Source organism: Lithobates pipiens, unplaced genomic scaffold (genome assembly GCF_037356315.1).
Source record: "Lithobates pipiens isolate NorthernLeopardFrog02 unplaced genomic scaffold, aLitPip1_a1.2 Scaffold_19, whole genome shotgun sequence".
Lineage (NCBI taxonomy): Eukaryota > Metazoa > Chordata > Amphibia > Anura > Ranidae > Lithobates > Lithobates pipiens.
Window position 1 is genome coordinate 105614975 of NW_027507764.1, and position 25194 is coordinate 105640168.

At 42.1% G+C, this 25194-nt stretch overlaps 1 protein-coding gene across 3 annotated transcripts in view; it reads right to left on the reverse strand.

Moving 5' to 3' along the window:
* Window positions 1-25194, reverse strand: part of DYNC2I1 (dynein 2 intermediate chain 1) — a 117306-nt gene that overhangs the window by 17367 nt on the left and 74745 nt on the right. For all 3 annotated transcript variants that reach the window (XM_077491136.1, XM_077491135.1, XM_077491137.1), the window contains 8 exons: window positions 23921-24093; window positions 19017-19179; window positions 9106-9216; window positions 5303-5364; window positions 4102-4153; window positions 2957-3017; window positions 1088-1187; window positions 200-331 (listed from right to left, as the gene is read on the reverse strand). In XM_077491136.1, coding sequence (XP_077347262.1) covers window positions 200-331; window positions 1088-1187; window positions 2957-3017; window positions 4102-4153; window positions 5303-5364; window positions 9106-9216; window positions 19017-19179; window positions 23921-24093 — 854 coding nt within the window. The remainder of the gene's footprint in view (window positions 1-199; window positions 332-1087; window positions 1188-2956; window positions 3018-4101; window positions 4154-5302; window positions 5365-9105; window positions 9217-19016; window positions 19180-23920; window positions 24094-25194) is intronic.

A 25194-nucleotide genomic window follows, 5' to 3' on the forward strand; every position in this document is an offset into this window, starting at 1 on the left:
AAAAAGCTCCCTAATGGGACACAAATGGCTAATAATAAATGTGTGTTAATTATTGTCTTTTCTATCAAAAAACTAATATAAAAAAAGTATTGGCTTTGCATATTTATTTGGATTTTAAGAAATGCTAGATTAAGCCAACCTTACTTGTACATCACTGCTGTACTAACTAGCTTTATTGCAACAATTTAAAATTAGTTACCAAAAATGCTGGCATTGCAAACGGTGAGAAATCAATTGCAGTGACCTTTGATGGCCTTAGCTTGCTGTGCAGAGATGAGTATTGTACTGGTGGTTCTATCAATCCATACCTTGTTCCGTGGGTTACTATTCCCTGTTGGCAAATTAAATTTTAAATGTTTTAGTTCACTTTTGCAGCTGAAAAATACAAAAACATACCTGTAAACTAGCCATTATGCCAAGTTGATGTGCATCTGGCAACCATTGTGTTATCATGTCTGATAATACATAAGCTCTGTATGTTCAAAGATTTTCTACGGTAACTAACAAGCAGCCCAGGGCAATACGGCACACGTCCACCCAGACAGCCGTTCAGGTGGCACAGAACCCCGATCACCTGATTCCATCCAAACAGGTTCTCCCAACAGGCCAAGGGACCCAAGAAAATACCTGCCCATTGGCTGTGACACCCCATTCATTACTAATCTGTGCTTGCAATGCCCTTGTCTTATCTAATGTCACCAGACACCCAGCCATCTAGGGACAGAAGAGAGAAGTGCAGCAACTCCAGAATTAAGGCAAAATCAATTGACCTCCTAATAATGGGCCAAGGCAACTATCACTTGGCAGATAAATTTAATAGAAACCCTAAACATCAGGGTGCTACATCAACAATTGTGGGAAATAGGAAAATCAGCTAGATATACAAATATAGAAGACACAAGAGGTGCAAAAGCATAATACAAACATTTTGTAGGTTATAAATATTTAACATGAAAAAAAAAAAACACATTGAAATCTTTCTGTACTCCATCATATAAATTCAGGTGACAGCCATCAGAGGGTCTGTTTTAATGTAAGGTGGAACACATGTTTTTGTACTGCAGCATAAAAAACAAGCTTAACTTACAATATCTGTTCCAATGACAAAATGGTTGGAGTCTTGCGGAAGGAACTTAATATTCATAGTTTCAGGGGATCCCAGAGTCAGGACATCTTTGTGAAAAAATCTACAAAATAAAAACAAAGAATACAAGTATATTAAGTGAACTGTTATATAAGTTATTTACTTGCCTAAAATCTTTTTATTTTAATAAGGCCCAGAACTACCTTTATATCTTTTTAGGGCCCATTCCCAACTATGCATTGTGGTCATGTGTGTATTAATGCAATGCAAAGAAAAGCTCCATAGGCGTTAGCATCGTACAGCAGTAATTACATGTGTGAATGTAAAGATGCTGTAGATGAGAGATGTGCATACTGGTGGCTGCAATGTACTAACACACATAGTGGTCTCAGACATTGCCCTATACACTATAGGCTATCAAATAATGAAACTTCAACTGATTTAAAATACAAAGCCATATAATTCACAGGTAATCACACATTTTAAAGTGTGATGGGGTATCAGCACTTTAACCACTTCCCGACCAGCGCACGACGATGTACGTCGACAGAATGGCACGGGCAGGCATATTGGCGTACATGTACGTCCAATATTCGTTGCCGCCGTGCCGTCGGGAGCGCGCCGCGCTCCCGTGCTGGTCAGGACCTCCGTGAGTCCGGTCGCGGGACCCGCGGACTCGATCGCCGCGGGCATCCCCGCGATCGTCTCACGGAGCGCCCGAATGGAGGAAATGCTGTATAAACAAAATTTTTCCATTCTGCCTAGCAACTAGTGACGCTGATCTCTGCTCCATGTGATTGGAGCAGAGATCAGTGTACACTAAATGAAAGCCCAACCCCCCCACAGTTAGTAACACACCCCTAGGAACACTTAACCCCTACACTGCCACCCACTGGTTAACCCTTTCACTGCCAGTGTCATTTACACAGGAATCACTGCATTTATATAGCAGTGATTACTGTATAAATGACAATGGTCCCAAAAATGTGTCAAAAATGTCCGATGGGTCCCCCACAATGTTGCAGTCACAATAAAAATCGCAGATCGCCGCCATTACTAGTAAAAAAAAAATAATAAAAAATTATTAATAAAAATGCTATAAAACTATCCCTATTTTGTAAACGCTATAACTTTTGCGCAAACCAATCAATAATCGCTTATTGCGATTTTTTTTACCAAAAATATGTAGAAGAATACGTATCGGCCTAAACTGAGGGAAAAAAATGTTTTTTTATATATTTTTGGGGGATATTTATTATTACAAAAAGTAAAAAATAATGCGTTTTTTTCAAAATTATCGCTCTATTTTTGTTTATAGCGCAAAAAATAAAAACCGCAGGGGTGATCAAATACCACCAAAAGAAAGCTCTATTTGTGGGAAAAAAGGACGTTAATTTTGTTTGGGAGCCACGTCGCACGACCGCGCAATTGTCAGTTAAAGCGACGCAGTGCCGAATCGCAAAAAGTGGTCTGGTCTTTGACCAGCAAATTGGTCCGGTCTGAAAGTGGTTAAATATAACCTTAACCTGGGGCACAAAAGGCAATAAAACTGACAAGCATTCTAATCCCTCTTTAACCCTTGTCCACCCAAGAGAAAAAAAAGGTGGGACCTGCGCACACAATAGGTCCCCTGAGGGACCTTTAAAAAAAAAAAAAAAAAAAAAACAATAAAAATAATTATTAACATATTCGAATTTATTTACTTCAGGAGTATATAATAAGTTTGGAAATTCTAGAGAGATGCTTAAATAATACATTACAAGTTAACTAAACCCATTCCATTTTAGTCGACTAAAATGTAGGACATTTTAGTGGACTAAAATGCCTAAAACTAAATTGAAATTTGCTGCCAAAATTAACACTGATACTTACTTGTCAATAAGATTTATAGATGAACTGTGTACTAGTTTCACTTTTCCTCCTGGAATCAACCCTGGAAAATAAACAGTTTGTGAAAATAAGCCTGCAAATCTATGTTTTCATTTTAAATCTCAACCTTTGTTTAAAAACAGATTTACCACTTTCTGCACTGGGTGAACCCCTGATTTTTGGTGATCTGAACAGTAGTAAGACAGATTCTTGTCTATCACTCCCATTAAAAAGAAAAGTCTTAATGCGACTTACATTGTTGTTTACTTTACTATAGCATACTTTTCTATAATGCCACTCATAGGAGTAGCAACATATTAATACTACCCATATTCCACAAAGGAAAATCTGGCTTATAAGTATATGGTTACATGCATCCTTAATTCTGTGCTTAGTTGCCTAGCCATATCTTTTTAAATGTCTCTTCAGCTATGCACTTAGATGCTCCATTTTTTTTAAAGGAATTATCAGCAGTGCTAGTGCTATGTAAAGACCAACAAAGTGGTCTCTGGAAGGGCCATAATCTAGAATGTGCCGGACTAAGGTTGCTTGCTTACCACTAAGGCCACGTGCACAGGGGCGGATTGTCTGTCCAACTTAGTCCGCTGAACCGTGTTTCAGCGGACAATCCGCTCGTGTGTGGGCTTCAGCAGACTTTTTCAGCGGACTGTCTGACGAACAAAGTCTTACGGAATTTCCGTAATTTTGTCCGTTCAAACTTGGTTTTGTCCGTCCAAACTTGTTTCAGCGGACAGTCCGCTCGTGTGTAGGCAAGTTGGACGGACTAAGTATGGCGCATGCTCAGAAAGGATTTACACGGCCGAAGGTTGCATTGCAGTGTATAGGACGTCGTTTTTCTAGTCCCATCGTACGTGCTGTACACGTCATCACGCACGCTTTCAGCGGACTGTCTGCTCATCGTGTGTGGTCAAGTCCGTTCATTCAAATTTTGAACGGACTGTCTGTCGGATTGTCTGACGAACTTAGTTGGGCAGACAATCCGCCCGTGTGTACGCGGCCTCAGAAAAAAAAAACACATAAAAAAATCAAGATGGGGGATTTTACAAAAAAAACGAACTCCATAGAAATGCATAGTAAAATGTTAAAAATGTTCAGATAAGTACTGAACAGTAACATGAATAATTTACCCAAATCACTCTGAGATCCAGCTAGGTCTACTTTTCTCAGCTCCACAACTACCTGTAATTAAAACATTTAAGTACCATAAATACGTTTTAATAACAAAAATGAATGGCAATGTTTAACATAGAATATGTTATACACTACTCAGAAGACTACACTTTTATATTAGAGAGGCCTATTCAAAGTCACAAGTCACAAATTATCTGCCATTATAAATGGAAACCGAAGCAGGCATCCTAGTAAAAATAATCATCAGTAGAAGAGATTAATGGATATATATCCCAATACACATATTATAGACCCTTCTCTATCCTAACGAGAACCTGTACTATGGAAGCCACACTAAAACATAGGCAAATAGGGGATAAAGGGCTATTTAGTAATGGCTGGAGGTACATCAAAGCCGATTATTTCTCGATCTCTGACTTATTAAGCATTCCCCTTTGTATGGATGCAGCCCTCTTGGTAGTAGAGCAGGGCTGTGCTTACTCATGTCAGATGGAGGAATAACGAAGAAGCCGCACAGGAGTTGGAGGAAGCAGCAGCAGGATTGCTAGTCTTCTGGTCCTCATGCACAGCTTTCTCTTCCACAAGGAGAACAGTAATGAGCACAGTGGTGACCTCACCAATTTCCAATTAAATGCTCAGAAAAACAGCATTTAGAGCAACAGTGCTTTATATAATCTGTACCCATCTAGGCACAGGAAGTACACTCGCATTTTAAGCTGGGATGCTAGGCAAAAGGGTAGTTTGTTCAGGTACTGTTTGGGCACAAATAACATATCTGAATATTTACTATAAGATAGCAAATCTTAACATTTTGAGTTCAGGTCCACCTTAACTGATGCACAGAAAAAGGAAAGAGAAAAAGTTGTAAAGTGACAGAATATACGGGTTAGGCACAGCTAAACCTGGAGAAGGACGCATTGTATCCCCACATCTTCCCAAGAAAAACGGAACTACAATATATTTTGCATTGATCAATAGATTATGATTAGATTATTATCAAATTTTACAAACCAAGTCACATATTTGACACTGAGCACTGCTTCATGAAACATTCCTAAGTATGCCTTTATGTAGCAGAAGGCCAATATACCACAGATCTAACAACTGTGCTTGGAAAATCAGCTTAAAGTTAAATACTGGAAATACTCGATGTATTCTATACACACATTTTCATCTGTTTTATCATTTTTAACTTACCCAAAAGATTAAATGGCCATTTTCATCTAACGATGCTATTTGAAATGACAAACCAGACACCTCTATAAAAAAATAAATAAAAATAATGTATGAAACAATGCAACTTAAAGTTGTTGTAAAGGCAGGTTTTTTTATATATATATATATATATATATATATATATATATATATATATATATATATATATATATATATATATATATATATATACACACACACACACACACACACACACACACACACACACACACACATTACTGCATTTTAGTAAGGTAAAAAACCTTCTGCATGCAGCTCTCCCTGCAAATACACATCTGAACCTGATCTCGATCCAGCGATGTGCACGGGAGCAGAGGCTATTTTGTTCTTTATTGGCTCGGATACACCAGTGGGTCATTGGCTCCCGCTGCTGTCAATCAGAGCCAGTGATGAGAGTGGGAGATGAGGCCACGCCCCGCTTTGTTTGTCTTATGGAGCATGCACAGTGGGGAGAGGAGCCAGGAGGGCTGGCAGGGGACCCAAGAAGATGAGGGTCAGGACTGCGCTGCACAAAAAGATTGCACAGAGCAGGTTAGACCCCTTTCACACCGAGGGTGTTTTGCAGGCGCTATAGCGTTAGAAATAGCGCCTGCAATCCGCCCTTAAACTGCTGCACCATTGTCTCCAGTGTGAAAGCCCGAGGGCTTTCACACCGGAGTGGTGTGCTGGCAGGACGTCAGGAAAAGTCCTGTCAGCAGCTTCTTTGGAGTGCTGTGTTTACCGCTCCTTCACCACTGCCCCCCCATTGAAATCAATGGGGCAGCGCTGAAATACCGCCGACAAAACGCCGCTATTGCGGGCGGTTTTACCCCCGCTAGCGGCCGAAATGCACTGCAAAAAAACGCTGCTAAAAATAGCGGTGTTTTACTGCCGACGCTATGGGCACGGCAGTGTGAAAGCCCTCCAAGTATAACATATTTGTTATATTGATAAAAAAACACACACACACACACACACACACACACACACACACACAAACACACACACAAACACACACACACACAAACAAACCTTTACAATCACTTTAAAGCAGACCTTCCCTCCATTCACCCACGTTGCGGGCCCCAACTCCTACCCCCGCCTTTAACTGCATTTTTTTATTTTATTTTTTAATTGGTAATTTTATTTTTATTTTTTTTGCTGTCCTGCATTTTCAGTTTTCTCACCTAGGCAAAAAAGATGTCCCCCAGCTTCCCGGGATACTCACATCATGCATCCCAGCAGGCTTTGATACAATCCACAGGATCTGTGCATGCGCACCTTATCAGGGAAATGGCTAGCTGCAAGAACACAGAAGAGACAGCTGGCTGCCAATAGCGCAAACAAGGAAAATCGTGGTGCAGGACCCAGCATGCAGCAGATCACAGCAACCCTGGATTTGTTGGGCATACTAGTATGTTTATTGTGGAAAATCAAGAGAACAAGGTAAGAGGGGATTTTTTATTTTATTTTTTTAAACAGGAAGTGAAGTTCCCATTTGAACCATTATCTACCAATACACGTTTATAAACATTCTTGTATTCAGGTTAAAACCAGCCCACGGCATTTTCCATGAGTTTGGTATTGATTTTTAAAGCCAACAATCAGCTGTCAAATAAAAGTGATCAGGGCAGCTCTAGCTAAAAAAATAAAAATTACAAATTATTTAGCATCACAAAATTAACCTTGGTTCTGTGTATTCTCTAAAAGGGGCAGTACTAGGAGGTGGATTGGGGGTTCAGGAGACAGATTTTACAATCAGTCACTCGGTTGACAGACATGCCAAGGGTGGGTTTCTGTCTTTTTCCTTGAGGAGAGTGTTTACAGGCAATCATTCAATTTTTTCAGAATGCTTCTGTTGAACATGCCTATAGAAAACCCCACACAAAGTATTCAGCGCTTTTGTTTAGCCACTTTAACAGGGTATTTTTAAAAAAAATTGCACACATGTTAAAGGGGAATTAAAGTTCTGCTGTCACAAACCAAGAGCAACACAACACAATCTCCTGCGCTCGGGAGCTTAGTCAATGTGTAAACGTTTGTTTGTGAGTATCGGTCTTGTTTTTTTTCATTTAAATAAAATGTTATCTTTTGTAATGCACAAGGTCGGTGCGCCCTCCTTCTCTTTCTATATGTTTTAACAAACAGTGAGCAGGCAGGCTCTTTATGGCAGAAGACACGTGCAATGTACATGCTTGGTCGCAGTCTTCCGAGCCATGTAAACTGAGCTGCACATGCGCAGTTCAGTTTGCACCGGAAGCCCAGTCTGTGTGTGCTGGGATGTCTGGTGAGCAGTTTTATAAAGAGTAATGGTCAAAAATTACACCTGAATGTTGTGAAGATCTGATCGAGAGCTTGCTGCCAAATGAGGTTTGACCAGCAAATAATTCCAAGGGTTCACTTATGTTTTCCTCCAGCACTGTAAATATTATATGGGTGTGTTCAATAAAGACAAGGAAAATTTGAATTGTGTGTGAGTTATCAGCTTAAGCACATTCTGTTTGTCTACAATTGTGCTCATAAGTTTACATACCCTGGCATAATTTTGGATTTATTTGCCATTTTTCAGAGAATATGAATGATAACACAAAAACATTTATTTCACTCATAGTTAGTGTTTGGCTGAAGCCATTTATTATCAATCAACTCGGTTTACTCTTTTTAAATCATAATGACAGGTGAAATACAGGACTCTCTGAAAACATGTGGTGTGGCCGTTTCAAGATGCACAATAAGGAGGACTTGAAAGATGGGCTGCATGGTCGATTCGCCAGAAGAAAGCCATTACTACCCAAATGCCACAAAGTATCCCGCTTATAATATGCCAAACAGCACAGAGACAAGCCTCAAACCTTTTTGCACAAAGTGATGAGACCAAAATTGAGCTTTATGGCCACAACGCCTACATTTGGAGAGAAGTCAACAAGGCCTATGATGAAAGGTACAGCATTCCTACTGTGAAACATGGAGGTGGATCGCTGACATTTGGGGGATGTGTGAGCTACAAAGGCACAGGAAATTTGATCAAAATTGATGGCAAGATGAATGCAGTATGTTATCAAAAAATACTGAAGTCACATTTGCATTTATCAGCCAGGAAGCTGTGCATGGGACGTACTTGGACATTCCAACATGACAATGATGACAATGATCCAAAAAACAAGGCCATGTTGGCCTGTCATTGGCTACAGCAGAATAAAGTGAGGATTCTGGAGTGGCCATCTCAGTCTCCTGATCTCAATATCATTGAGCCACTCTGAGGAGATCTCAAAAACATGCAATTCATGTAAGACGGCCCAAAAAAATTTCAGGAACTGGAGGCTTTTTTGCCAAGAGGAATGGGCAGTTTTACCATCTGAGAAGATAGAGAGCCTCATCTACAAATACCACAAAAGACTTCAAGCTGTCATTGATGTTAAAGGGGACAATACACAGTATTAAGAACTGGGGTATGTAAACTTTTGATCAGGGTCATTTGGGTAGTTTCTGTTGCCATTAGGATTTAAAAAGAGTAAGCACAGTTGATTGATAATAAATAACCAAGAGTGAAAGAAAAGATTTGTGTTATCATTCATATTCTCTGAAAAATGCCCAAGAAATCATAATTTCGGCCAGGGTATGTAAACTTATTATTAGTACAGGATACATTTCATGTTATGCTTCTCTACATTTGCACTTTGCTCAATCTAAAATCATAAGGTGAAACTCAGTGGCTTTTAAACTACAATTTTGTTGTACAAGACTTGTTATTTATAGGGTATATGTGTTCAATGGATCTTATATACCTTCTCCTTGAGAGGATAATGCAGATATCCCTGGCTCCTTTGCTTCTACAGTTGGAACAGGTTCTATGGACTTTACCTGGTGTGTGTGATTCACATAACTGAAAACACCATCTGAAAGGACACAAACTTCTATTAGTCACAGTCATCGAATGATAGTGTTGAATGTCAACTTATGCGTAAAATTGAAGAAGAAAGAAGAATACATTCAATACAAGGTGGTGCTTACACAAGGTATAAATTAAAGTGCATGTGAAGACAAAACCTTTTTTGTTTCATATAGGGCAGGCAAGGGTTAAATCCCCATTAGGATATTTTTTGCTTCCTGTGTCCTGCTGCAGAGATCTGCCTTCACTTCCTGTACCAGAAAAGCAACAGAAGATGAAAGGAAATCTACCCATCTACCCTCTAAGTGAACAAAATCTTAAGAGATTTGTCTCTTAAGGTTTTCACTCACATCTTTTTCTACTAACTTCAAATTTTTAGATTTCCACTTACTATTGGTTTATGCGAGAATGAGTATCAGGACAAAAACAGAGGGGTAATTTCCCATCAGGGTCACAGAAAGCAAAAAAAAAAACTACTGAAGGGAATGCCCTCCTTCTCAATCCTGCCAAGCTCTATTTCCCCAAGTCCGGACACTGACAAATGAGAATTGTTCACCTGCCACTTTTTATGCTCGACACGTGGATGGTGGATGGATGTTCTGCCCAAGCGAGGATCAAGTCTGCATTCTTTAGTGTGACACAATTGCTGGTGCCTCCTTGATGAATAATGTAGGCAACAGTCATGGCATTGTCCATCTGGATTTTTGTTGAGTGATCACACAAGAAAGGAGTCCAGCAAATAAAGGAACAATGGAATCACCCTGAGTTTTACTATGTTGATTGAAAGGCAAGCTTCCTCCAATGACCAAGTCCCCTGAACTTATAGGGGGTTCTGCTCCAACAGGCTAGCATCTGTTGTGAAAATCTTACACACATGGGAAGGAAAGAATCAGCACTGGACTTTGAATGTTGAGTTGGAATAGTCTGCAGTGAAACTGGGCATACAGTATGGTACAACTTCGAAGGAGACAACCATGAGACTTAAGGCCCTCAAGTAAGTGCAAATTGAGGCTTCCTCTGGTCCTGGAGGACCTGGCATGTTAACAAAGACAGAAGTATTTCCTGAGGCAGAAAGATTTTGGAGCTGGCCATGTCCAGCATCAGACCCAGTAAATCAAATCTGTAAGGGGGTCCTGCGAGGAGTCCTTCAACTTAAGCACCCAAATGAAGCTCCACAGAGCCTTCACCATCTGTTCGATGTAGGCCGATAGGGACAGGACGACTTGTTAATAGGAGATCGTCCAGGTGCCTTACACCATTAATTCCCTGAGCATAGAGTAGATTTAAAAATGGGGCAAGCACCTTGATGAAACCCCAGTGGGCCATGGACATGCCAAAGGGCAGGACAGGGCAACAAACTGGAATTGCTGAGCTCCAACTACAAAATGAGAATAGCATCGATGTGATGGAAACATGGGTATGTGCAAGTAAGCGTCACCGATTTCTATTAAGGCCAGAAAACCCCCCTCATCTTCCTAACCGCTGAGACACAAACTTTCTTCTGAGGACCTTCAGCTTCTGTGATATTCCGGGATGTACTTCTCTAAGGAGGGCCCAAACAGGCATTTGCCCTCAAAAGTTAACAGCTCAATGCATTTCTTAAAAGGGGACTTCTGCTGACCAGTATTTAAGCAAATCCTGCACGTGATCAAAGAGAAGGCTACCAAAGTATCTGCCAAGCTAATCATGGAGTAGCGCAAGGCTGTGGTCCAACTATGGACATATGGGTCTGTAAAAATGGAGCTGAAATTCCAGGCAATACGTTTGGTCCAGATAGCAATTGTCTGGCAGACTGTCAAAAACACAACCATAAGTTGTATAGGAAAGAGCTCTAGGGAAGACCTTTAACCATTTATCTACCAGGCTCTTAAACGTTGGGTTCTCCTCAAGGGGTCCATAAGGGTCTTTTTAGGGCAAGAAAATTCAGATCAACCACAGGAATTGCCCATCTCCTAAGGCAACTTTCATTAATAGGATACTGTTGGTTGAAACATTTAGGAGAAAAATCTTCTCTAGCTGAGGCCAGTCGCTATACAAAACAGGAGCAGCCAGCGCATGGACCAGAAAGGTTTTAACTGGTTTTGGGACTTTAAAGGACCCCATATTGAATATGTTTGAATGATCAGACTCTGGCTGCTCTAATCAGCATCAAGCTTCAATAATAACCTCCATAGCTGTGGAGCAGGATAGAGGATGCCTTGTAGTCCACAAGAGTAAACAGCTAGTAACATGCCCTTAGAGAAAGAAGCAACAGATGTTGTTGGTCTGGAGTCACAAATGCAAGGGGGAAAAGGTAGGGCATGCAGCACAGTAATTTCTGCAAGAATGAGGCAATGCAATAGGTTGCACAGGCATAGTGCTAGTTTGCATACCCCTGGCATGCTTTAGAGCCAAAAATGGCATCAAATTTAAATTTCTAAGCACGGTCATCCAGGATCTGACCCCACCGGTGTAAGGACAGACAGTGGTTCCAATAAACCCAAAAGGAGGAGAAAGCTGGACTGTTCACCCTAGGCTCTATGTTCACAGAAATGTTGTACTTTACTCACCACATAAGCAATAAGAACTAATAGGGGGTTAACCTCATCTGGATTTGAACCCCCATGATGGGCATAGTCCTGCAGAGTTCTTCAGAGATTGGGCTCTGCACCAAGACTACCATGGCCCTGGACCTGTAAAGCAGCCTGCATGTCCTGCTATGTGGCAAGGGGAGAGCTCACAGCAGGATCCAATGTAAAGCAACATCACAGGTTGGCCCTGCAACTTTCAATAACGGTTTGAAAGAGTTCCACTTACTTCCAATTTTGTCTAAATGATGGAAATAAAGGAAAATATTTCCAACAGAACAAAGACAGCATTCTCAAGCAACACTTTAAAGTAGAACTTTTGTTAGAAAAAAAACTTTCTTGTAACAATTTCCTTTAATAGTGTCCACTGCCTGTGACACATGTGCATTGCAAGGTACACCGCAGCTCATCCCTTCATCCATAACATGCCGAGAATGCAGCTAGATGCCAGGGACAAGCAGGAGAGCAAGAAACCCATAGGAACCTTCAAAGATGTTGGTGGATGGAGTGTTGGAAAGAATAGCAGCATGGTTGCTAATAAACTGACCATACTGTATTTGTTTAATACGAATCTATGCAGCAGGTGGCACTGTAGTATTATAGTTTTATAGCATGTATTCTATGATCTGACAGGATGTACCCTGTATGTTCAGTGCATTAGATGTTGTTGATCATGTTTCTCATGTTCTAAAGACATACATTGCTGATTCTTAATAAAAGCAAAGCTATTGCTGCAAACAAGAAGCTTTCAGCGCATGATTTCAATACCCTGCTAACAAGTTATGCACCCAGCAGGCACCTAAGCATCATGGCACTGGAGAGGATATTGCAAGTCTGTGTGTACTGTATACAAGCTACTGAAAGATGGCAAGCAGTTCATATGTGAAGTTTGCAATTGCAAAGCTGAACAATGCCAATTACCAGCTGTGGAAGATTGAACTAGAAATGTTTCTCAACAAGGATGACTTGAGCCAAATGTTGAATACAGACAGACCCACAGACAGAGGAATGGGAGAGGAAAGAACCAGGTAAAAAGCGACTATAAGCTTACTATTGCAAGATGACTAGCTTATCCACATAAGAACAGAGAAAACAGCCATAGGTATGTGGACTTCATTACAAAAACTGCATGAGCGTTCAAGCCTCAATCGTAAGTGGTTTCTACTAAGAAAATTGTAAAAGATGAGACTAGAAGAAGGCCAGCAAATGTGTGACCACATGAAAGCTATGCTAGAGATCATAAAGCAGCTACTTGCCATCGGAGAGGACATCAAAGATAACCATACTGTTGCCCTGCTCCTCTGCAGCCTTACAGAGACATATACTGCGCATATACCCATGCAGGAACGAACATTGGAATATGTCAAAGGCAAGTTAATCAATGAATATGATAGAAGAAAAAAAAAAAAAAAAAAAACACACACACCATGATGACAAAGCTCTTAAAGTGGTTGTAAACCCTTACAAACCACTTTGACCTACAGGTAAGCCTAGAGTAAGGCTTACCTGTAGGTCCAAGAAATATCTGCCAAACCTATACGGTTTAGGAGATATTTGCCCCGAAGACAGGCACCGCTGTCTACGGCGCATGCACCGTAGACAGCGGTGCACAGGCGCACTGAGCATGGCATCTTCGATAATGAAGATGCCGCGCGTCTCGGCTCCCGTGCGCATGCGCGGGAGTGACGTCATTATGGCTTCGCCGAATGACAGCGGCGGAGCTGCGAGACCCACCGAGAAGATGGATGCGGCGGACTACAGGGGACAGCGGTGACTTCGCTGGCTCCTGTGTCAGGTAAGTGACACATAATGGGCTACTATGCAATGCATAGTAGTCCATTATGCTTTGCCTTTGCAGAGAATGAAAGAGGAAGTAAACTCATCAGGGTTTACTTCCTCTTTCTTTAAGATGTGCAAAGGCACAAAGCACAACAAAATGTATTCACTTATGGCACAGAAGTCCAGAAGCTATACAGAACATTTTAAAGAGGATTATCAGAAGATAATCATCAAAGTGCTCATGAAATGCTAATGCTGTATTGAAGCAAAAGCCACATGTGCTCCCCTTCCACATGCAACTCAATGAAAAACCTATCAGCCCCTGCAGCTCTTACACAGCGACATATGCGTTCCAATGAAAACTCCCACATCAGGCGGGAAGTTTATCTACTGAATTTCATTGATGATTATTCCAGGTACACAACTACTTATCTGATGAAACACAAGAATGAAACATCAGAGAAACGTCAAGAGTTCGTTGCAATGTCTAGCAACAAATTCCAACGGAAACCAGGAATAATACGCCCCAACAATACATAAGCAAAAAGTTGCCTCATACCTGAAGAGACAAGGAATAGTACACCAGACAACCATACCATACACTCCTAAACAAAACAAAAAACAGTGTAGCAGAAAGGGGGGGGGGGGGGGGGAGGGGGAATCACACTCTTAGAGCCCATTCACACAGGGGCAACTCCTGATCCGACTTCAGGTCGCCCCTAGTCGCCTCAGGTCGCCTCAGGTCGGACAACATTTAAAAAGCAATGCAAGTGAATGAGAGCCGTCTTAATGCACACTACTGAAGTCGCTCCGACTTCAGAAAAGGTTCCTGTACTACTTCTATCCGACTTGTAGGCGACCGGTACCCATTGATTTCAATGGAGATCGCCTCCAAGTCGGATCTCCGTTTATATGGAGGCGACTTTAACAGAATTATCAGCTCTCAAGAGGGAACTCCACGGCAAATTTCTGAAAAAAATTTGGCGTGGGTTCCCCCTCCGAGAGCATACCAGGCCCTTAGGTCTGGTATGGATTCCAAGGGGAACCCCCTACGCCGAAAAAACGGCGTGGGGGTCCCCCCCAGATCCACACCAGACCCTTATCCGAGCACGCTACCCGGCCGGCCAGGAAAGGGGGTGGGGACGAGCGGGCGGCCCCCCCCTCCTGAGCCGTACCAGGCCGCGTGCCCTCAACATGGGGGGGTGCCTTGGGGGAGGGGGGGCGTGCGGCCCCCCCACCCCAAAGCACCTTGTCCCCATGTCGATGAGGACAAGGGCCTCTTCCCGACAACCCTGGCCGTTGGTTGTCGGGGTCTGCGGGCGGGGGGCTTATCGGAATCCGGGAGCCCCCTTTAATAAGGGGGCCCCCGGATACCGGCCCCCCACCCTATGTGAATGAGTATGGGGTACAATGTACCCCTACCCATTCACCTGTGGAAAAAAAGTACAAAAAAAAAACACAACACAGGGAAAAAATATTTTATTGCACAGCTCCGGGGGTCTTCCGTCTTCGGGGGTCTTCTCGCCGGACTCCTCCGCTATCTTCTTGTAGCTCTTTTACTAGCGGAGGAGTCCGGCTTTCTTCCTCCCCGCCGCCGGCCTCTTCTCCCGACTTCGGGGGTCTTGTCCCCCTCTTCGGTTCTTCTGCCGGGCCACCGCGCCTTCTTATAGCTCTTTTGCAGGCGGTGGCCCGGTCTTCTGTCGCCGCCGCCGCCGCCTTCCGTTCTTCTTCTTCTTCTTCTTCTCCAGGAAATGTTGACACGACGCTCTCTCCGGCCGGAATGCCAGAGCTGACCTGCGCTGCCACTTATATAGGGACAATGGGGCGGTGTCACATGGGTTGATGTCACATGGGTTGGTCACATGGTGACCCCGCCCCCTTACCATGTGACATCAACCCATGTGACCAACCCATGTGACATCAACCCATGTGACACCGCCCCATTGTCCCTATATAAGTGGCAGCGCAGGGCGGCTCTGGCATTCCGGCCGGAGAGAGCGTCGTGTCAACATCTCCTGGAGAAGAAGAAGAAGAAGAAGAAGAACGGAAGGCGGCGGCGGCGACGACAGAAGACCGGGCCACCGCCTGCAAAAGAGCTATAAGAAGGCGCGGTGGCCCGGCAGAAGAACCGAAGAGGGGGACAAGACCCCCGAAGTCGGGAGAAGAGGCCGGCGGCGGGGAGGAAGAAAGCCGGACTCCTCCGCTAGTAAAAGAGCTACAAGAAGATAGCGGAGGAGTCCGGCGAGAAGACCCCCGAAGACGGAAGACCCCCGGAGCTGTGCAATAAAATATTTTTTCCCTGTGTTGTGTTTTTTTTTTGTACTTTTTTTCCACAGGTGAATGGGTAGGGGTACATTGTACCCCATACTCATTCACATAGGGTGGGGGGCCGGTATCCGGGGGCCCCCTTATTAAAGGGGGCTCCCGGATTCCGATAAGCCCCCCGCCCGCAGACCCTGACAACCAACGGCCAGGGTTGTCGGGAAGAGGCCCTTGTCCTCATCGACATGGGGACAAGGTGCTTTGGGGTGGGGGGGCCGCACGCCCCCCCCCTCCCCCAAGGCACCCCCCCATGTTGAGGGCACGCGGCCTGGTACGGCTCAGGAGGGGGGGGGGCCGCCCGCTCGTCCCCACCCCCTTTCCTGGCCGGCCGGGTAGCGTGCTCGGATAAGGGTCTGGTGTGGATCTGGGGGGGACCCCCACGCCGTTTTTTCGGCGTAGGGGGTTCCCCTTGGAATCCATACTAGACCTAAGGGCCTGGTATGCTCTCGGAGGGGGAACCCACGCCAAATTTTTTTCAGAAATTTGCCGTGGAGTTCCCCCTTGAGCTCATTCTCTGCTTGGCCTCGGCAAAAGTCGCCTGGCCTGGGGCGACTTGTAAGTCGTCCCAAGTCGGGCTTGAAGTCATCACAAGTCGTTTTGAAGTCGTCCCAAGTCGCGCTGTGATCTTAACTCAAGTCGTGTCCAAGTTGCCTGACTCAAGTCGCCTACAAGTCGTGTTGCCCCTGTGTGAATGGGCTCTTATAGAAATGGCCAGATTGCATTTTGTTGGATGCCAACCTACCTCACAGGTACTGGGGAGAAACAATCATGACTGCAACCTACCTACAGAACAGACTACCCTTAAGAGCTATTAAAAGTACTCCATTCGAAATGGGGCATGGATAAAAGCCTAGCATAGGGCACATCAGAGGCATTTGGATGTAAAGGATATGCCTATATTCCAAGTGAAAAGCAATCTAAGCTGGAGAACAGTGCCATAGAGGGCATAGTAGGCTACAGCAAGCAAATTAAGGGTTACAGAATCCTACAACCAAAGACTGAGAAAGTGACAATAAGCCATAGTGTTTATTTTGATAAGTGCCCATCATCAGAAACCCCAATCCCCGAAAGCTGTGAAGTTAATATACCAAGCAAACCAGAAGAAAAGGTTGACCAAAGCAAACCCACGCAGGAGTCAGAACAAGAGGTGGAACTCATAATGCCTAAATCAAGTTCCCCACCAGATCCTGGTGAACTGCCTGAAATCGGAAGATCCACTCGGATTACAAAGGGGGTAACACCCAACAAGCTGTCATATACTGTAAAAAACACACAACATATTTGAACCAACATCCTGGGAAGACATAGAAAAACTGCCAAAATATGAAGCCAATAAATGGAAAAAGGCAGCAGAAGAAGAATTAAAGTCACTTCAAAAAAAAAAAAACCTGGACACTCAGAGCTCCCTCCTAACCGCAAAACTATAGGAAGTAAGTGGACATTCAAAGTAAAGTCAGACGCAGAAGGGAATATCCACAAATACAAAGCCAAACCAGTTGCCAAAGGTTACTTCCAGATAGTCTATGAAGATTACGCTGAAACATTCGCTCCCGTCGTAAAACACTCCACCACCGGAGCGCTTCTTAGTGTTGCAGCCGGCAAGGGCATGCAAGCCAAACACCTAGATGTTAAAACTGCTTTCCTAGATGGAGACATTAAGGATGACCTCTACATGGAGCAACCACCAGGGTTTGAACAAGGAGACAACCTTGTGTGTAAACTTAAGAAGAGTATCTACGGTCTAAAACAATCTGTAAGGATGTGGAATGAGAAAGAGAACAAAGTACTTACCAGAGAGGGATTCTCAATAAGTAAAGCAGACCCCCTGTCTCTACTCCAGGAATCAAGGAGACAGATGGATATACATCCTTATGTTGATGACATTATAACCTGATTTGAACAAGAAGGGGATCATAATCAGATAGTTCACAAGCTGAAATAAAAACTTTGAAATCAAAGAGCTAGGGAACATTAGCTACTGGGAATTCAAATAGAAAGAGAAGAAGATGGAAGTTATCTTCTCAACCAATCTCAGAAAATCTCAGAGCTCTTGGAACAATTCCATATGCAAGATGCAAACGAAGTGAAAACACCTATGGAACCAAGCTATCAAAAGAGAAATGAAGCAGAAAACTTGCTACCCAACAATGACATATCGCAGAGCAATAGGTAAGCGTCTATATGTTGCCACTGTGACAAGAGCAGACATAGCTGCAGCAGTGGGCATACTATGCAGGAAAGTTTCAGCTCCCTGTCAGCGTAACTGGAACACAGTGAATAGTGATACAGTACCCCAAAGGAACAATTCAGATGAAGTTACCAGCAACATCAAATCCAAAACTGGTCAGACATGTGGATGCTGACTGGGCAAATCCACAAGTGGATTCATCTTCCAGTATGGGGAAGGAACCATAAGTTGGTCTAGTCGAAAGCAAGCAACTGTCACTCTATCTTCAACTGAAGCAAAGTACATTACAGCGGCACACGCATGTCAAGAAGCGATATGGATTTGCCAACTTTTTGTGGACATTAGGATAGACATGTCAAAACCAATTCCCATTTTTGAAGACAACCAGGGATGTATAAAGCTTATGCAATCAGAAAGGGTCAATTCTAGGACCAAACACACCAACGTTAAGTATCACCTATTGAAGGACAATCAAGAGCCAGGTGTTATTGACATTCAATACTGCCCATCAGAGGAGACGATTGCCGATGCACTGACCAAGCTTTTGTTGAAGGAATGTCACAGTTATATCCAGAAGAAGCTGAATGTAATTTGACAAAGCACACACTGTGGAAAAAGGGTGTTGGAAAGAACAAACATGGTTGTTTCACGTTTCTCTTGCTGTAAAGACATGCATTGCTATTTCTCTATAAAAGCAAAGCTATTGCTGCAAGCCTTCCAGCGCATGATTTCAATACCCTGTTAACATGGAGCAGCAAGGGACAGCACTCCATGGTAAAGGGGAAAACAGCAGGTAAATATGTCATTACAGTTTTTCCCTTTAGGGTCCCACCAAATAACAGAATTACAGAGTATAGTTGTCGCTCTATTAATGTCCATTGCTGGTATTTTTATAGGTGGAATAGGAAATTGTAAAGAAATTACATCAAGCAAATAATAAATACCACTAACCAGTAGAAAATGTCACAGATCTGAATGTCCAGTTTACATCTTCAATCGTTAAAGTCTGATGCATGCTGAAGTCCTCTCGCAAGTCCCATACTAACACAGAACCATCTACTGTACCAGCAAACACCAGAGATGCTTTACCAGGGCTAAAACAGCAGCATTTCACCTAAGTGACAATAAAAAAAAAAAAAAAAAAAAACAGTAAATTCCGTTTTAAAATAAATTTACAGTATTCCTGGATAGCTTATATAAAAGCACAGAAAAAAAAAATGTCTACTTCTCCAGCTCCCAGGGTTGCCACCAAGTGAGATTTGGCACATCTAGATCAAGACTTGGTTCAGTTGTAAGCACCTGGTGTTCAGATGTTTTTCTGTTCAGCTTTATTATTTACTGCTCTTATATTAACAGTGCCAGAACAAAGGCTGATTGAAACAGTTCAATATGAGGCTGTGGACTCCGGCTCTGTTACTGGCCGGAGTCGTTGAAGTCAGCAGTCACATTCCTCGCAAGTAAAGAAACGGCACGAAGGGCCATTTATTCAGAGCACATGCGCTGATGATCTCATTACAAAGTGCAAAATACAGTACAAAGTAAATATCTCTTAAAGTGCGGACGTTTAGGCAATATTTACAGTACCTATAGGTAAGCCTATATTAAAGTGGTTGTAAACCCTTACAAACCACTTTGACCTACAGGTAAGCCTAGATTAAGGCTTACCTGTAGGTCCAAGAAATATCTCCTAAACCTATACGGTTTAGGAGATATTTGCCCGAAGACAGGCACCGCTGTCTACGGCGCATGCGCCGTAGACAGCGGCACGCAGGCGCACTGAGCGCGGCATTTCCAACAATGGAGCTGCCGCGCGTGTTGGCTCCCGTGCGCATGCGCGGGAGTGACGTCATCGCGGCTCCGCCGAATGACAGCGGCGGAGCTGCGAGACCCCACCGAAAAGATGGATGCGCCGGACTACAGGGGACAGCGGTGACATCGCTGGCTCCTGTGTCAGGTAAGTGACACATAATGGGCTACTATGCGATGCATAGTAGTCCATTATGCTTTGCCTTTGCAGGGAATGAAAGAGGAAGTAAACCCATCAGGGTTTACTTCCTCTTTAAGGCTTACCTATAGGTACAATGTGAAAAATAGGAGGTTTACAACCTCTTTAAATGCCTTCATTTATTAAACCTGAGGTATACAAATTAAAGGTGTGGAAAATAATTGTTGAATCGATGCAGCCTTGCATGATTCAGCATCGATCTGGAGAACGGGCCGCATCTATTGAGGGGCATGACAACATAAGAGGAAGAAAGACGGCTCTAAGTGCAGCATGTATTAAAATAAATTTATTGCAGATGGATTAGAAACACTCACATTTGAGATGTTAAATTCAGGCACGTTTGTCAATAAGTAGGTTCATCAGCTTTCTCCCGGGTCTCACGAGCTGGTGGGAGATCCTGTGTCATTAGTCCAATGGCTCTCCGGTTGTACTGTCGATGCCCAGCGCTTCCGAGTGGCTGGGACACAGACGGTGGATGCTCTGTGATGCTCCGCTGTGTCGTGCTGTACTCACTTCCAGGAACGAAGTGAGTACAGCACGACATAACGGAGCATAACAGAGCATCCACTGTCTGCCTCCCAGCCATCCGGAAGCACTGCACATCAACAGCACAATCAGAGAGCCATTGGACTAATGACACAGGATCTCCCACCAGCTCGTGAGACCTACATCACCCGGGAGAAAGCGGATGAAAATACTTATTGACAAACATGCCTGAATTTAACAGCTCAAATGTGAGTGTTTTTAATCCATCTGCAATAAATTTATTTGAATACAACATGCTGGACTTAGAGGGCGCCGTCTTTCTTCCTCTTATCTTGTTCCAGAGCCTCCTCTTGCTTTTATGGACTTGTAAATATTCAGCATCCCAGCATTCGTACATGGACTAATGTTTTTTGAACTTGTTGTGACACACTAATATATACCACCAAGCTCTCATATTTTTCCACTTCTGCCTCATTCTCTCCCCCCCCCCCCCTCCATTTGTATCTTAAAGTTATACGTATACAGCTATATCCAGAGCATGCCATATTAACCCCTTGATTGTGATGGATGACATCATGCCTTTCCTGGGACAGCCCTGCCTGTGCTCTCTAAAATTAAATCGAATCACTGTCAGTCCCTCTGTTTCATGCATTCCATCCTACCGTGTGTGAGGGTTAATGTAAACCGATGCCTCTACCTTATTGCCGATCTCTCAGGGCTGGTCAGAGTCACGTGCCCGCTGACCAGGAGCCAGCCAAATGAAAAAAAAAAAAAATATATGTATTCCCCCATTCACACAAGTGAGGTGGATGGAGGAATCCTCCCCGCTGTGACATTTTATTCTGGCATTGGGGACTCTGCACTGTCAGAAAACACTGATCAGTGGCTACAGGCGATTGAAAGTTTTCCAGTGTTGCCATTTCATAGAAGTTGATATAGCTATCAACTTTTTTCAAACAGGGAGGGCCACAGAGACAAAAATTCCTCTAGTCCCTGTTGAACTGGCCAAAATTTCAATAGTTTTGTATGTATTCTTTCATTTCTTGCTCTTTCGATCTTTGTACGAAAAGCGTTCTAATGAAACGAAAATCGGACGTTGAGTTCACATCTGACAAAAATGTTATAGTCTGCACATCCAGCTTTTGTCTGATTAAAAAGCAAAATCGGCTGTCAAAAGCACCATACTAACGATCAGAAAATCATCAGACAGCTCGTCGTACAAATTTTTCCATCCGATTTTTGTATCGTGTGTATGGGCCTTTAGACACTGGAAGACTGTTAGACAAGTTCTTGGATTACACTGCTGCAAGATAGCTTTGGCTAGAGTCCATTCCTGCTGGAAAGTGAACCTCTGGTCTAGTCTCAGAAGTCATAAACAAACAAGAACATGTTTCCAGTAGATTTAACCAGTTTTGGCTACCTCAATTCTACCTAATTTATCAGTGCCTATAAAAACTATCCTTATGCCACCATCACACTTTCTCATGGAAGCATTTTTTCTCAAGGAGAAGAGCAGTATTGGCTTTCTCCCAGACAAGAGAGGTTTCTGTTTCTTGAGATGCACGTTTCTTCTACATACAATTTGGCAAACTAAAAACAGGGTTTGATGAGGGGATTGGGCAATCTATTTGTCTTTTTCTTTTTTTTTTTTTTTAATACAGCCCAACATCTGGGTTATAGCGGTCCCATCCAAGCTATGGGGTCTCTAGCTCTTTCAGACTTACCACTGGCCTCTTGGCTTTTTCTTTTTTCTCCTTGCCACAATTTCTTATTCAGAGATATTGAATATTTTTTTCTATTATTACCAAACCCAGATTGAAACTTTTAATCCAGACATGCTTTGTCAACACCTTGGTGTTCATGTTCATTTGTATGCCTTCTAACAAACCCTAGGGCCTTTCATTAACTAGTGTATTTGAGTTTATATGGCACTTTAGTTACAATCAGGTGACTTCAGAAGTCAACGTGAATTGAGAAAGTATGGAGATTTTGTTTTCTAGCTCAAAAGTACGAACTATTTTAGATTTAGATCTGTGATATAAAATTACCAGCTACGTTCATTTTAACTTTAATAACATTACAAAATTTGGAAGAGTTCAAAGTAAACTGCATACATGTTGAAAATATAAAATTATAATTGACATAAGACTTTTAAAGAGACAATGGCTGGTAACATTCCAAATATTTTTTCCCTAGGTTTTTTTTTTTTTTTTAAAGATGCACACAAAAAACTGCCACGTACATTTTATAGATAAATGTTGATTTATTTTTTAAATCCCGAATCACATCATGGCACAATAATCTGAAACGAAGACACCTTTCACAATAAGGCTGCCCGTGCCTTAGCAGTAAAGCGCTGCTTGCTTTAGCGGCGCTTTATCGATTTTTGAGCAATGCTTTTCAGCTGCTAGCGAGGAGCTATAAACCCCAAAGAAGGGGTTAAAAACACCCGTGTTGTGGCGCTTACTATGCGCTTTTCAGGCACTTTGGAAGTGCTGTTCATTCACTACAATGGGCAAGGGCTTTTGCGTCAGCCCCAAAGATTTTTTAATACTTTTAATAATGTCCCGCAAGCACACCGCCCTAGCGTGAAAGCACTCGGGCATCATGGGAAGCAGTTATCAGGTGCTATTTCTAGTGTTAAAATGCGTGAAAACTGCCTCAGTTTGACAGGGGCCTAACAGGGCCATGCAAAAAAAAAAAAAAGAGGGTCTTTTTTAAAGGAAGGAACCACACTAATTCACGTGGTTTTTGTGTGGATACCAGAACATTACAATATGTGAAGTATTCATGTTGTAGTTCCTGCGTTTTGCAATAATTTTTAAATTTAACCAATTTCAAATTTAAGTTATTTTACGTCTGGTTATTTTATCTCAATAATTGTCTCATCAAAAGACATTTATTTCACAAAAATACATATCGCCTTAGTGTAAAATCATAATTTTCCCATTTATAAAGGAACATAACTGTTGAAAACCCCATTATCCCATGAAGTGATATTTTCTGTCACCAAAGGGTCAGTTTACATGTTGTGGTAACATATGGTAAAACATAAGCCCCAAATGTTATCTTTAGCCAATGCTTTTTCCTGCTCTACTCAAATATGCACCTCATTTAAACTCAGTGATTTCCAGCTAGAAGTGAGTGGTATTTTAGTAAGCAAAATTACTAGTCATCTGATCTGCAAACTATTGTATTAAGCGATGTTAACAGAAAAAGATATTGTTAAAATAATACACAGCAATAAAAATGCTCACATGTTAAGCTATGGAGCAGAGTGAGGGGACTTTAGGCAAAGCACTTTAAAATTCATAAAATTCTCCAAAAATTATAACAGAGAGAGGTGAATGATGAATTTCCATACCTCGGACTCACACATGAGAATGTTCTGTGGAGAAGAAGGCTGCCATATATTCCAAACACAGATTAGATACTGGTCACTCAGAAAGGCTGAAATGGATTTGTTGCTCTGACTGTGCACAGTAAGTAACAAATGTCTCTGTGCCTCAGAAAACTGCAAACGATAAACCTTCCGCCCTACAAGATATACAGAAAATACACCTGAGATACTAAATACTTCAAACATGAACCCTCTCTGAATATTAGTTATTATGAATCAATTACATATTTAATGAATATAGAATTAACAGTGGAGATTTTTTTTTACGTTTGATCAGTAATATTTTGAATTACCATTACTGTAGAGAAAACATACATTTTATTCTCCTGCTTGTTCTATTTACTGCAACATTAAAATTACATTTTTGGTAGAAAGCATGTTAAAGTTATTTATTTACAAAAGAAATAACTTTTTAGATTTTTTTTTTTGCATATATTTAATTTTTCTCATATTGCATCAGGAATTTAAGGTTCTTACTGATTTAAAATAAAACAGATATGTCCTAACCCAACCACATATTTTAAAAGTAAATCCTTCAAGATAATGTATATATGTGAATTATAATTTTTTTCCCCCCAAGAAATTAGTTAAAACAGAACCATGGAACAGGAGATGAAACGGTTAAATAGTTCTTATACAGTTTAAAATGAATGGATTAAAGTGGATGTAAACCCTCACATATACCCAGTGAAGTGAACAGCCTCAGATGATACACGGGGATGAAACAAATTTCCTACATAGGTTTTACATGTATATCTGCAGTCTTCAGCTTTATATAAGGTTTAGAAAGTTCTGATCTTGTTCAATTTTCTGTTCCTGGTTAGCACTACAATGAAGCCTGGGTATACAGCCAAGACAGCTGATTGGAGGAAAGGCACACACCCCCTCTCCTCATAGGTAGAGACTTTTATCTCTGTTTGTTGAACAGTTCAGGGCTCTGCTGATTTATAGCATTCTCTCCAACACAAAATTGAGGCTGCTTTTATCACATTACTGAGAATTTGTCAGACGTTATCAGGCTGATAACAGAAGAACAGGGCAGAAAAAAGATACGGGACATAGTTCTTTGAAGAGAGCTAAAAAAAAAAAAAAAAAAAAAAAACACTGCAGTTTTCCGCCACACATTGCTTCAAAAAAGTATTAATACCCCTTGAAATTTTCTACATTTTGCCATGTTAGAACCAAAAATGTAAATGTATTTTGTTGGGATTTTATGTGATAGACCAACACAAAGTGGC